Source organism: Sinocyclocheilus grahami, unplaced genomic scaffold, assembly GCF_001515645.1.
Source record: "Sinocyclocheilus grahami isolate Dianchi unplaced genomic scaffold, SAMN03320097.WGS_v1.1 scaffold303.1, whole genome shotgun sequence".
Taxonomy (NCBI): Eukaryota; Metazoa; Chordata; class Actinopteri; order Cypriniformes; family Cyprinidae; genus Sinocyclocheilus; species Sinocyclocheilus grahami.
In genome coordinates, this window is record NW_015505482.1 from 724,223 (window position 1) to 738,293 (window position 14,071).

Consider the following 14,071-nt stretch of genomic DNA (forward strand, 5'->3'; position numbering starts at 1 on the left):
GTTAGTCCATATTTGACCCAAAGTTGGGTTGAAACAACCCAGCATTTTTTAGAGTGTATAATTCACATGCCAAAGAGAATTAGGGCCCATTTTCAATCAATAATGTCATCATAATGACACCATAATCACATTTATGGTGTTTTTGGGGCCTCAGTGGAGCCCTCCTTTATTTTCATTACATTGAAAAAGTGGCCATAATAATAATAAAAAAAAAACTTTTGTGTTCTACAAATGAAACTGTCATATTGGTTTGGAACAACTTTTTAAATAATGACAGATATCAGCATTGTTTAAATTTCACAATAACTTGTATGGATATGTACGAGACACTTGATGTGGCTCCAATTACGTTTAATCAGCTCTGAATGTTCCCATCATTTTTTTAGAAATCACACAGAATGAAACACTTACAATGTCAAATTGAATAAGCATTTTAAATATATTTAATTAATCGCATGTGTTTAACTTTGACAGCCCTAAAAAGTAGGTCATTAGATGGAAAGCTGTGCATTCAGTCTGTTCAGCTTTACGTTGCGTCAGAGGAAGAGCAGTGCGCCATCTGCCATGATCTGAGGGGAAGTTCACAGCCTCCTCCCTGACACTGAACATGCATCTGACTGCAGTGGGATCACTTGATAAGTTGCTAGGCTCAAGCCATTCCTATTGGTATACCGTAATAAAAAAGAAATGCTGAAGCATCCATCTCAAAGTAAATCTCAGGTTTTTTTATGCCTGACTGACTGGCCTTGTGAAAGATTAATAGAGCATGATTTAGCTATGCACAAAGCCAGCAAACCCACAGAGAGCTCAATTCGCAGAATCTTCCTTTTAACCACCTTTTGAGAACATCAAAGTTTTTTTTTGTTTTTGTATTATTCCACCTTTGAAACAGTGAAATCGGGAAGGGAAAAGCCTCTAATTTGTTTTTCAAATCCAGTCACATTCTTGGCAGTGTCTTGACCTGACTTTGCCAAAGGCATGGTGGAATGAGGGAGGAGGCCTTGTGCTCTTTGAAGGGGAGTGTTTGTGTTTGTTGGGAAGGTTGGGTCAGTTTCCCACAATGCCCTTCCTTTCCCCTTTTTGTTTCCCCCTAAACATCCGTCTGTGCCTAAGGGAAGTGACTTTGTCAGACTGACCTTACGCAAGATAACCGTCGTCTCGCTGCGTAGTCTCCGTCTTGCATTTGAACAGATCCACCTCATTAATTTTCCTTATTCTTGAGCTAGAGGAGATGCTAAACAGACACAAGCTAAATTTCTCTTCAGATAAGATGGCGATTATTCAAACGCAATAAATGTCTAGGGTGATTAATGTTGTAAAAGCAAAGTGTTGGATAGAAGAGGCTACGTCTGCCAAAAGAACCTCCCGCCCTGTCCATCAGGACATATTCTACAGGTTCAGATGAACAATAGTTGATGGTTATATATCTACCTACCTGATGGATTGACTCACGTTTGACTTTTTGACATTATTGACAATTTTGTTTTTCAGATTGCACATTTTTTGTGACCTATATTAGATTATATCTGAACTGTATCTATACACTTAGAATTCACACATTATTATAAACAAAAACTGTTTAATACTAAAGATATAGTCTAAAGTGCTTTTTTTTTTTAACAAGTTTAGATAACTATTTTCTATTTTATTATATTTACTGTAATCTTTATGGCTCCTTTTTCGTGGCTGTTCTGTATGGCTCCAGTTTTCAGTGTTACATGATCCCTAGGGAAAAAAATAATGAAATAAAATATATATATATATATTGAATGTATTTATATATATGTACATGTACTGTATATGTGTGAGGCTGTACATACACATATGTAGTTGTTGTTGTTTTTTTGGTGTTTGGCTAAGTCTTATGTTAGAATCATTATTATACTCATACCTTTTGTTTTTTTAATATTTTGAATTGTTTTTAGCTTTATTTTTTTGTTTTTATTTAAATGTTTCGTTTTGAAATGGTGTATGCATTTGTCATTTTTATTTAATTTATTTTATTTTCTCAAATGTGTGTATATATATATATATAGTATTTATAGAGTTTTAGCTTTTAGTTTTAATTACTTTTTCTTATTTGTAAGTCACTTTGGATAAAAGCGTCTGCTAAATGACTAAAAGTAAAAGTAAAGTAATATAGCACTTGTAAATTATTGCTCTTTTGTTGGTTTTGATTGCTTCTATTGTCCTCATTTGTTCGTCGCGTTGGATAAAAGCGTTAGCTAAATAACAAAATTTAAATATAATGTAAATGTAAATAACAAAACTAAATAGAAATTTTAAAACAATCAAATAAATAAGTAACACAAATAAAATAAATCTCTTCATATAAACAAACTAAGGCTTTGTCTGTGCTCTTTCCTTTTAAAATTAGAGGCAACCACTGCATTTTAATCATGATCCAAACAAAGATGCTGCATACATGCAACATGAGCAGATTTAATCTAAATTACATTGTATAATTTCGAAATTTTAAGCAAAAACAGAATGGTTTGACTTCGGTTTTGTAAAACTATGCATAAAAAATATCTGCACGAAACAGAAACAGCAGACGAGCTGAACGAGACGCAGATTCACTCTCTGCCAGCAGGTGGCGCTTAAAGCGTTTTCTGGTTTCTGCTGTAAACCAAGCAGCGCTGCACTTATGAAATGTAATATGTATTATACAGAGGCAAGAGGAAAAGAAAAAAATACCATCGAAAGACAGTAAGTTCCCCTCAGACATACATTCATATAAACTCCTACCCCTAATTGAATCGCGATTTGTTTAGCATCTCAATATTTAAATCGATTTTCAACCGCTCGCGGTTAATCGTTGCATCCCTAGTCTCAACGCAAACTCCAAACATTGGTTGGGCTGGTCGGGATTGCCAAAGCAACTTCACCTCAAAGGGATTGTTCACCCAAAAATTAATTACTCATGACGCATGCGCTTGCTTTTCCTGCATGTAAACATCGCATGCATGTGGTGCTGATGACGTAGAACACACGCACTGTGCCTTGTTTACATTCAGAGGAGAGCATGCGCATGCATCGTAATGCAGAGGAGAAGAATTGTTGAATAAAGTTGTTTTTGTTTTCTTTGCGCACAAAAAGTATTCTCTATTCTCGTTTCATAAAATTAAGGCTGAACCACTGATGTCACATGGACTGTTTTAATGATGTCCTTATTACCTTTCTGGGCCTTTACGTTACTGTATATGGAGGGTCAGAAAGCTCTCGGATTTCATCAAAAATATCTTAATTTGTGTTCTAAAGATGAACGAAGGTCTTACAGTTTTGGAACAACATGAGGGTAATGACATAATTTTCATTTTTGGGTGAAATATCCCTATAAAACAAATCTTTCCTTTGGTAATGTTGAGAGTAATTTATAAAATAATGTGTTCCTCTAAGCCAGGCGTGTCCAAACCTGTTCCTGGAGGGACAGTGTCCTGGATATTTTAGCTCCAACACACTTGCCTGGAAGTTTCTAGTGAGACTGAAGACGTTGTTCAGGTGTGTTTAATTATGGTTGGACCTAAACTCTGCACGACAGTGGTCTTTGAAGAACAGGTTCGGACACCCCTGCTCCAAGCCTATGCTAGTAATAATGACAATAGTGTGTTTTAGAGTAGTCTCAGCCTCAGGCGTCACGCCCACGGACCGTTGGCTAAACGTCTGATGCATATGGGACACAAAGGTGGAAACACTTCAGGAGTTTCGAAGTCGTCATCGGATTGGTTGAATTCTACAGGATTTCCGGGAGACATGTGTGTAAACGTTCTTTAACGTTCCGCCTGGAAACAAAGATGCCGTGACGCCAAACCCCCTCATGAAAGAAGAAAGCCGCTGTGTTTACAACTGTGACAACGAGCGCTTATCAGGATCAACTAAAGCTGGAGTTTCAAAAGTATGTGAAATATTTAAAGTTCGCAGCACAGAATCTTTAAAATACATCCGAGAGTTTTACACAGTTATTGTGGCGACATTTCCACGCCCCGAAGCGTGACGATGAATGAAACGAACTGTGATTGGTTGTTTGACATGTCGGTAAAACGGCCTCATGGGCGGGCCTTGGCCAATGAAAGCTGCCAAGGATTCCAGACATTCAGCCGTCAGTCTAGCTACGCGAGACTAGTTTTAGAGAGACTTCTGACCTTCTGACAGATCTCCATGTGCTTCTTAAGTCCGTGGACGGTCTTGCGAGTGACGACAGAGCAGGTGGGACAGACCACTTCCCCTCTCTCAGAGATGGTGTTCTGCCACTGGGCTTCAGCAGGGGGAACTGAGACAAACAGATAAAACATGGTTAATCAAGTTTACATTACCATTTGAAAGTTTGGGGTCAATAAGATTTTTTATTTATAAAATAATGTGTTCCTCTAAGCCAGGCGTGTCCAAACCTGTTCCTGGAGGGACAGTGTCCTGGATATTTTAGCTCCAACACACTTGCCTGGAAGTTTCTAGTGAGACTGAAGACGTTGTTCAGGTGTGTTTAATTATGGTTGGACCTAAACTCTGCACGACAGTGGTCTTTGAAGAACAGGTTCGGACACCCCTGCTCCAAGCCTATGCTAGTAATAATGACAATAGTGTGTTTTAGAGTAGTCTCAGCCTCAGGCGTCACGCCCACGGACCGTTGGCTAAACGTCTGATGCATATGGGACACAAAGGTGGAAACACTTCAGGAGTTTCGAAGTCGTCATCGGATTGGTTGAATTCTACAGGATTTCCGGGAGACATGTGTGTAAACGTTCTTTAACGTTCCGCCTGGAAACAAAGATGCCGTGACGCCAAACCCCCTCATGAAAGAAGAAAGCCGCTGTGTTTACAACTGTGACAACGAGCGCTTATCAGGATCAACTAAAGCTGGAGTTTCAAAAGTATGTGAAATATTTAAAGTTCGCAGCACAGAATCTTTAAAATACATCCGAGAGTTTTACACAGTTATTGTGGCGACATTTCCATGCCCCGAAGCGTGACGATGAATGAAACGAACTGTGATTGGTTGTTTGACATGTCGGTAAAACGGCCTCATGGGCGGGCCTTGGCCAATGAAAGCTGCCAAGGATTCCAGACATTCAGCCGTCAGTCTAGCTACGCGAGACTAGTTTTAGAGAGACTTCTGACCTTCTGACAGATCTCCATGTGCTTCTTAAGTCCGTGGACGGTCTTGCGAGTGACGACAGAGCAGGTGGGACAGACCACTTCCCCTCTCTCAGAGATGGTGTTCTGCCACTGGGCTTCAGCAGGGGGAACTGAGACAAACAGATAAAACATGGTTAATCAAGTTTACATTACCATTTGAAAGTTTGGGGTCAATAAGATTTTTTTTTTATTTTTTTGAAAGAAGTCTCTTTTGCTTACTAAGACTGCATTCATTTGATAAAAAATACAATAAAAATCCAAATAAAAAAATCCAATAAAAATACAATAAATATTTTGAAATATTATTACAATTTAAAAGAGCTGTTTTCACTTTTAATATATTTTAAAATGCAATTTATTTATTCCATTTTATTCCTGTGATGCAAATTAGATTTTTCAGCATCATTATGCCACTCTTCAGTGTCACATAATCCTATTATTATAAATGCTGAAAATGCTATTATTTTTGTGGAAACCATGATACATTTCTTTCAGGATTCTTTCATGAATAGAAAGTTAAAAAGAACAGCATCTTTTGTAACATTATAACTACTTTTACTGTCACTTTTGATCAATTTTCTGAATAAAAGTATGCTGACTAATTACTTTAAATAAATAAGTAAATGACCCCAAATCTTTCAAACGGTAGAGCACATTTCTATATTATTTCATTCATTTTACTTCATATTAAATGTTTTTTTTTTTTTTTTTTTTTTTTGTTTTCTTTGCGCACAAAAAGTATTCTCTATTCTCGTTTCATAAAATTAAGGCTGAACCACTGATGTCACATGGACTGTTTTAATGATGTCCTTATTACCTTTCTGGGCCTTTACGTTACTGTATATGGAGGGTCAGAAAGCTCTCGGATTTCATCAAAAATATCTTAATTTGTGTTCTAAAGATGAACGAAGGTCTTACAGTTTTGGAACAACATGAGGGTAATGACATAATTTTCATTTTTGGGTGAAATATCCCTATAAAACAAATCTTTCCTTTGGTAATGTTGAGAGTAATTTATAAAATAATGTGTTCCTCTAAGCCAGGCGTGTCCAAACCTGTTCCTGGAGGGACAGTGTCCTGGATATTTTAGCTCCAACACACTTGCCTGGAAGTTTCTAGTGAGACTGAAGACGTTGTTCAGGTGTGTTTAATTATGGTTGGACCTAAACTCTGCACGACAGTGGTCTTTGAAGAACAGGTTCGGACACCCCTGCTCCAAGCCTATGCTAGTAATAATGACAATAGTGTGTTTTAGAGTAGTCTCAGCCTCAGGCGTCACGCCCACGGACCGTTGGCTAAACGTCTGATGCATATGGGACACAAAGGTGGAAACACTTCAGGAGTTTCGAAGTCGTCATCGGATTGGTTGAATTCTACAGGATTTCCGGGAGACATGTGTGTAAACGTTCTTTAACGTTCCGCCTGGAAACAAAGATGCCGTGACGCCAAACCCCCTCATGAAAGAAGAAAGCCGCTGTGTTTACAACTGTGACAACGAGCGCTTATCAGGATCAACTAAAGCTGGAGTTTCAAAAGTATGTGAAATATTTAAAGTTCGCAGCACAGAATCTTTAAAATACATCCGAGAGTTTTACACAGTTATTGTGGCGACATTTCCATGCCCCGAAGCGTGACGATGAATGAAACGAACTGTGATTGGTTGTTTGACATGTCGGTAAAACGGCCTCATGGGCGGGCCTTGGCCAATGAAAGCTGCCAAGGATTCCAGACATTCAGCCGTCAGTCTAGCTACGCGAGACTAGTTTTAGAGAGACTTCTGACCTTCTGACAGATCTCCATGTGCTTCTTAAGTCCGTGGACGGTCTTGCGAGTGACGACAGAGCAGGTGGGACAGACCACTTCCCCTCTCTCAGAGATGGTGTTCTGCCACTGGGCTTCAGCAGGGGGAACTGAGACAAACAGATAAAACATGGTTAAATCAAGTTTACATTACCATTTGAAAGTTTGGGGTCAATAAGATTTTTTGTTTATTTTTTTTGAAAGAAGTCTCTTTTGCTTACTAAGACTGCATTCATTTGATAAAAAATACAATAAAAATCCAAATAAAAAAATCCAATAAAAATACAATAAATATTTTGAAATATTATTACAATTTAAAAGAGCTGTTTTCACTTTTAATATATTTTAAAATGCAATTTATTTATTCCATTTTATTCCTGTGATGCAAATTAGATTTTTCAGCATCATTACGCCACTCTTCAGTGTCACATAATCCTATTATTATAAATGCTGAAAATGCTATTATTTTTGTGGAAACCATGATACATTTCTTTCAGGATTCTTTCATGAATAGAAAGTTAAAAAGAACAGCATCTTTTGTAACATTATAACTACTTTTACTGTCACTTTTGATCAATTTTCTGAATAAAAGTATGCTGACTAATTACTTTAAATAAATAAGTAAATGACCCCAAATCTTTCAAACGGTAGAGCACATTTCTATATTATTTCATTCATTTTACTTCATATTAAATGTTTTTTTTTTTTTTTTTTTTTTCATAATAGAACTATTTATTTGATTTGTGCTATTATTAGTACTATTTTGCTTTATTTTAGTTATGTCACACTGCTTTGGCAGTACAAATGTACTGGATGATTTTATCATGCAAACATGCAGAGAGAGAGAGCAGAGAGAGAGAGACCTGAACTAATAACAGCAGCTTCTTTTCTGGTGGGAGCTTGAACCGACTGCTTCCTCTGGGACTCCTCAGTGAACAAAGCCCCTTCCGCCCTCTTCATCCGACCTGCTTTCAACTTCTCCTCCACCTTATTCATTCCTGTACAACACATAACAAATTACATTCAGGAAAAGTAGAGACCTCACAAGTCACAGAAATAAAAGTATGACTAAAAAAGAACAAACAAACTGAGAAATGAAGAAATGAGACTCTCAAACTCTCTTGGCGGTCAAAGAGTCTTGTGGTGCATTGCTTCTTAAACATGCACCACTGTAACTTCAACAGGAAATGAAACATTTCTAGAATAGACCTATAGACCCCATATTAGCACCAACAGGGGTAATTACTATCAAAGAGTATATGGTTGCTAATTATAAACATACAGGGGCAAAAATACCACTGAAATCTCAAGGTGTATTTATTGAATGGAGGCTAAGACTAAACTCTGAAAGTCACTTCTGATATAACTTTGGCTATGTTTACATGGACATCAGTAATCTAATTATTTACCTTATTCTGAATAAGACAATATTACAATTATGGTGTTTACATGAGTTGCTTTTAGAATATTCCTTTCATGTTCCCGTTTTAGATGTTATAGTACATAGATCGATTAATGGCACACGTCATTACGTCACCACGCGACGCCATCCGACGTCTCCTCCAGAATTTCACGTATAAACATGTAGTTCGTCTTCGTGATGATGCCATGTACAGTTTAATTTTTTACTTTATGAAAGCATCAAGTGCAGTTAATTATTTGTACGTGCAAACAGAAGCTCTTTTATTTGCCGTCAAATGGTTGAGCACTGCCGTGTGTGTATCCTGTCGCAAAATGCGGCGAAAAGTCCTACACGGCGGTAATAATGTGATTAAGGTGTGTACATGTCTTTACAGCACTTCAATAATGCGACTAAAATAGGAATACTCCACATGTCTTAATTCGATTAGTGTTTACTTCGATTATGACTTTAGCCGGATTAAGGTAATCAGAAATCTCTGTTTACATGGTAGATTCTTAATCAGAGTATTGTCTTAATCGTATTAAAATCGGAGTACTGTTGTCCATGTAAACATACTGACTGACAAGAAACACCACTGTGAGGCAGTTAGTCAAAAAAAGGGTCATGGCAATCTAGTAGATCACTAAAGAGAGACTTCCTGTACTTTAGTTCCCTTAAAGGTGGGGTTAGTTATTTCTGGTAGCCAATGTTGATATTTCAAATCACCAAAACAAACACGCCCCTACCCCAAAGGGGTCTCGCCCCTATTTTGATAGCTCCGCCCCACACATACGTACGCAATCCAGGCAACGATTAGTTCTGTGAAACAAAGCAAAACCAAAGTTACACCGTGTCTACAGCGGACGCGAGCGGCGCAACAAAATACTATAGAACTCATTATAATCAGTGATGCTGTCTACACTGGATGCGGCGCAACACGACAAATCCCCGACAGAAAACAGCTGCTGCGTTCCATTTATGACGCATTGACACAAATTTCAAATGATTTTCCACGGTCGCTTTATCGCGTTCAGTGTAGACAGACTTTAGCTGTTGCGGCGCGGTGGTGTAGACACGGTGTTACTCACCTATTTAGAAGAAACAAAGCAACCTCTGTGTCCGATCACAGGCCTTCCGCTCCTTGAGTTCTCTCCAGCGCTGGAAAGCTGATCCGATATTTACACGGGTCCTACTTCTTGCCTTATTGTAAGCCTTCTTTTGTTCCACAGACGTTTTCCTCTTTTGTTTTTTATATGCCATCTCTATCTTTCTGTCGCTCGGCTCGCTAATATCCGTCCTGTGCACTGAACACTTTCTCCTCCGCATCATGAGTAGACACGCCCCTTACTGCTGATTGGCTACAAGTTTGTTTTGGTACTCACCCTGACGCTGTTTTCTAAAGCGTTTTTGAAAAATACATACCCCACCTTTAATGAAAGAGTTTGGCTGCATACAGAATAAGTAATTAATGTATTAACTAACGTAACAAAAATGTACACTAAAAGTGACAAAAAATGAAGCAAAAATTGAAATATGAGCAAAAACGCCTCTGTAATAAATTCTGCTGTTATTCAAAATGATGAAGGTTCCATTTGTTATCATTACTTAACTACAACTAAAGTTAACATGAACTAATAATGTAAAATACTTCTAAGGTGTTTATTAATCTTCATTAATGTTAATTTCAATGTTTACTATTACATTATTAAAAGCAAGTTGTATCTTTTATTATTAGTTAATGGACTTAAGCGAACATAATAATGAACAGTTATATTTTTATTACAATAAAATGTAACAAATGTATAGCTCATTGTTAATTATGCATTAACTAATGTTCACTAACAGAACCTTATTGTAAAGAGTTACTTGTTGTACTTTATTCTAGATCTACAAGAGTTAAATAACAGATAAAATATAGGATTAGAACCTGAAACAACAATAACACTGAAGTCCATGGAGAACTTCTTCATTTTTGAGCGAGGAAAATTGACTGGTTCAATAACAAAACCCTTAAATATTGAGAAATTCTGAATATTTAGAATAGAATATGAATATGAAGCAAGGTCTAATTTAAACAATTATCATGACTGTACAGTCCCATTGGGCCTTTTGGCGCAGCTGCACTTCTGGGGTCAGTTGCATAAACTTAGCCTCAATGTTAAGACAGTATCTTAAGAACGAGTTTCACCAACTAGCAGTTAGCCAAAAGGTTAATGATAAGCCTTATTTTTTAAGTCATCTTAGACTAATCTACGCTTTTACGTAACTGAATTAAAAAAAATATGACCAACTAGCCCCTAGTGGCTCAGTGGGCCCCAAGATGCAGCTCCACCTCTGGACTCACTGGGCCTTGCGGTGCAGCTCCACCTCTGGACTCACTGGGCTTTGCGGTGCAGCTCCACCTCAAGGCTCAGTGGTTTGCATTTCTGCGCTCTATGTGTCCCAGCAGTATGTTTACTATTTAGTCTATAACTGAATTTAAATTAAAAAAATATGACCAACTAGCCCCTAGTGGCTCAGTGGGCCCCAAGATGCAGCTCCACCTCTGAGCTTAGTGGGTCTTGCGGTGCAGCTCCACCTCTGGACTCACTGGGCCTTGCGGTGCAGCTCCACCTCTGGACTCACTGGGCTTTGCGGTGCAGCTTCACCTCAAGGCTCAGTGGTTTGCATTTCTGCGCTCTGTGTGTCCCAGCAGTATGTTTACTATTTAGTAATTTACCAATACTGTTATTAAATATTTACAGATTTCCCCAGTGTTCGAACTATACCATGGACTTAGGGGGAGACAACTAGTTTTTTTTTATAGCGGGGGGGCGGGGGGTTCGTGCGCTTGCGCCTGCCTCAAAAGAGGGCTTACAATGACTTACAAAGATACATAACAGCTACAAGTGTATGCACTACTTGCTTTATGCAAGCACTATATAGGATACATCACTATACAGGATTTACCCTATTATACTTTATCAGCACGAATTGATAGGTGAAACAACAAACAGCCACCCACAAATAATCTATAAACAAAGCATCAGGCTGTCTTTGAGTTCACATGAACAACGGTTAAAGTTACTCGTCGTCAGGCTACAGAAGAATACCATAATTCCTCCGTTCAGTTAGGCCTAAGACATCGAGAGTCCCGCAGACCTATACAGAGTCCAATGTTTATATTTTTTCTACGAATCTTTAAGTTAACATGTACTAAACATGAGTGGAATCTGCACCGCAGCGCCCCCACACCTTGATGCTCATGATAAGTATAGAATGTATAGTTAAATTTATTGAAGTGAATTAGGTTTAAATCGCCGTCATGCAGGAAGGAATGATATTTTTGCAATTTTACACATAATAATCCCCGATGATCACATTTCACAAAACTGAAATTGCACGTCAAAATAACACATTGTCAATATTTTTTGAGACCCCCCAAAAGTTCACAAATCGCGTTTTCAGGGGAGCCCCTGTCTTATTAAGGGGAGCCGAGCTCCCACTAGCTCCCCCGTAGTTCGCACCACCCTCTATTTGATGCTGATTGATTTGTTTGGTTTTAACTGCCATACTATTTCACTGACCGATTCAGTTTTATACATATAAGTACAGTACAGTACACTGTGTTTAGCTTTATGGATACAAAAATGTGACCTAATAAATCCCTCTCAAAATCAAATCCAGAGGGCAAATATTGGCCCTTAATAAAAAATTTAATTTACTGGCTACAAGAACAGATGTGAGTTTACTAACTCACTGCAGGGACAAAAATGAAAACAGCTTCATAAAGGGACAAAATAATCCTTTTCACATATAAAACGTAAAACATAAAGGGTTAAAGTTAGTCTTTAGTAGCTTTAAGACTGCAGAATTCAGACTTTAAGAACAACAGAAGTCATGGGAGGTCTTCGCCATTATATAAAACGTGTATGTGTTTGTGGTACCTTTCAAACCGAATGTTCCTGAAATAGACGGCTGCTCCCCGGTGAACTTCTTTGGAGTTTTCTGCTTCCTCCCTGGCTCAAATGAGAAGAACAACAACAAGAGGTCAAACATCTCAATACCCTCTATTTGATGCTGATTGATTTGTTTGGTTTTAACTGCCATACTATTTCACTGACCGATTCAGTTTTATACATATAAGTACAGTACAGTACACTGTGTTTAGCTTTATGGATACAAAAATGTGACCTAATAAATCCCTCTCAAAATCAAATCCAGAGGGCAAATATTGGCCCTTAATAAAAAATTTAATTTACTGGCTACAAGAACAGATGTGAGTTTACTAACTCACTGCAGGGACAAAAATGAAAACAGCTTCATAAAGGGACAAAATAATCCTTTTCACATATAAAACGTAAAACATAAAGGGTTAAAGTTAGTCTTTAGTAGCTTTAAGACTGCAGAATTCAGACTTTAAGAACAACAGAAGTCATGGGAGGTCTTCGCCATTATATAAAACGTGTATGTGTTTGTGGTACCTTTCAAACCGAATGTTCCTGAAATAGACGGCTGCTCCCCGGTGAACTTCTTTGGAGTTTTCTGCTTCCTCCCTGGCTCAAATGAGAAGAACAACAACAAGAGGTCAAACATCTCAATAACACAGCAAAGAGCTGCATTCATGGTTCATACATTCATGACAACATGCAGTGCTAAACAACACTCGTGAGCTTCTGCTGTAAGTTACAGTCTCATAATGATGCTCAAACTTCAGTGCACCAAAGCACCTGCTGTTTCACATGCTGCGGTTCCTCTGCTGGAGAAACTGACACAGCTTCATGAACCAGTCATGGGAGCAGAGAGCAGATATGTTTTCTGTATGTGTGTACGTGGTTGATTGTCAACTTGTGTCACACAAACACAGCTGACATTTCAGACATCGACACACACACACACACATGCTGTCCTCGCCCCTGGCTACGGCGTGGAACAACAAACGGAGGGATCGTGTACCCAAACAAAGGCCATAAATAGCAGACTCACAGCACGAGCCACGCCGACATCTCACAGACACACTGCGTCTCTGCCAGGCACAGACAGAGACAGCAGCCGCCACCAGCTACTAGAGAGACTTAATGACCAGCAGCCCTCAGACGGAGCCAACACTGAGAACTTACACACTGCTGCTTAAAGGGCCAGGCCACCATTTCCTACAAAACTCAATGAGGGGCGTTCTTGGTCGTGTTAATGAGAAATGTTATAGCAATTTTAAGAACTTTGGACATTTTAGTACAGAAAGTAAAGAGAACTGGTACTTTCCTTTCGAGGTGGAGCTACTTTGGACCTCTGGTTATGCATTATTAACATGACTTCTATTTGCAGAATCACCCAAAGGCAAGTTGTATTGCTCAGAGTGAAACCGCGTTTATGAGAAAAATAAAAATTACTTTGTGCAAATGTGAAAAATTATTTGGACAAATTACTTCTAACATCCAATTCAATCAAATGAATTGAAACTGACTACTTGAAATCTGACCAGTAGTTCAGATTCCCTACATTTTTCCACCAATGTCCATATTTTAACCGCAAAGAACATGTGTAATAATGTGTTTAAATGTGTAATTTCATATTTTCATATATAATTTTAAATGTATTATTTTTACATTCATTACTTATTTATTTTTAAAATGATTTAAAAACATTATTTATTATGCATTTTTGCATATACATAGCATATTTTTTTGTAAAGAACTTAAATAATGTAACCTTTTGCCAGCATTTTTAATGTAACTGCCCATGAAGTCTCTCACACCG

At 38.1% G+C, this 14,071-nt stretch overlaps 1 protein-coding gene across 1 annotated transcript in view; it reads right to left on the reverse strand.

The window, feature by feature from the left end:
* Window positions 1–14,071, reverse strand: part of znf512b (zinc finger protein 512B) — a 73,931-nt gene that overhangs the window by 18,115 nt on the left and 41,745 nt on the right. The window contains exons 8-9 of the mRNA XM_016293506.1: window positions 7,797–7,931; window positions 6,916–7,043 (exon numbers count right to left, since the gene is read on the reverse strand). Of these exons, the coding sequence (XP_016148992.1) occupies window positions 6,916–7,043; window positions 7,797–7,931 (263 nt within the window). The remainder of the gene's footprint in view (window positions 1–6,915; window positions 7,044–7,796; window positions 7,932–14,071) is intronic.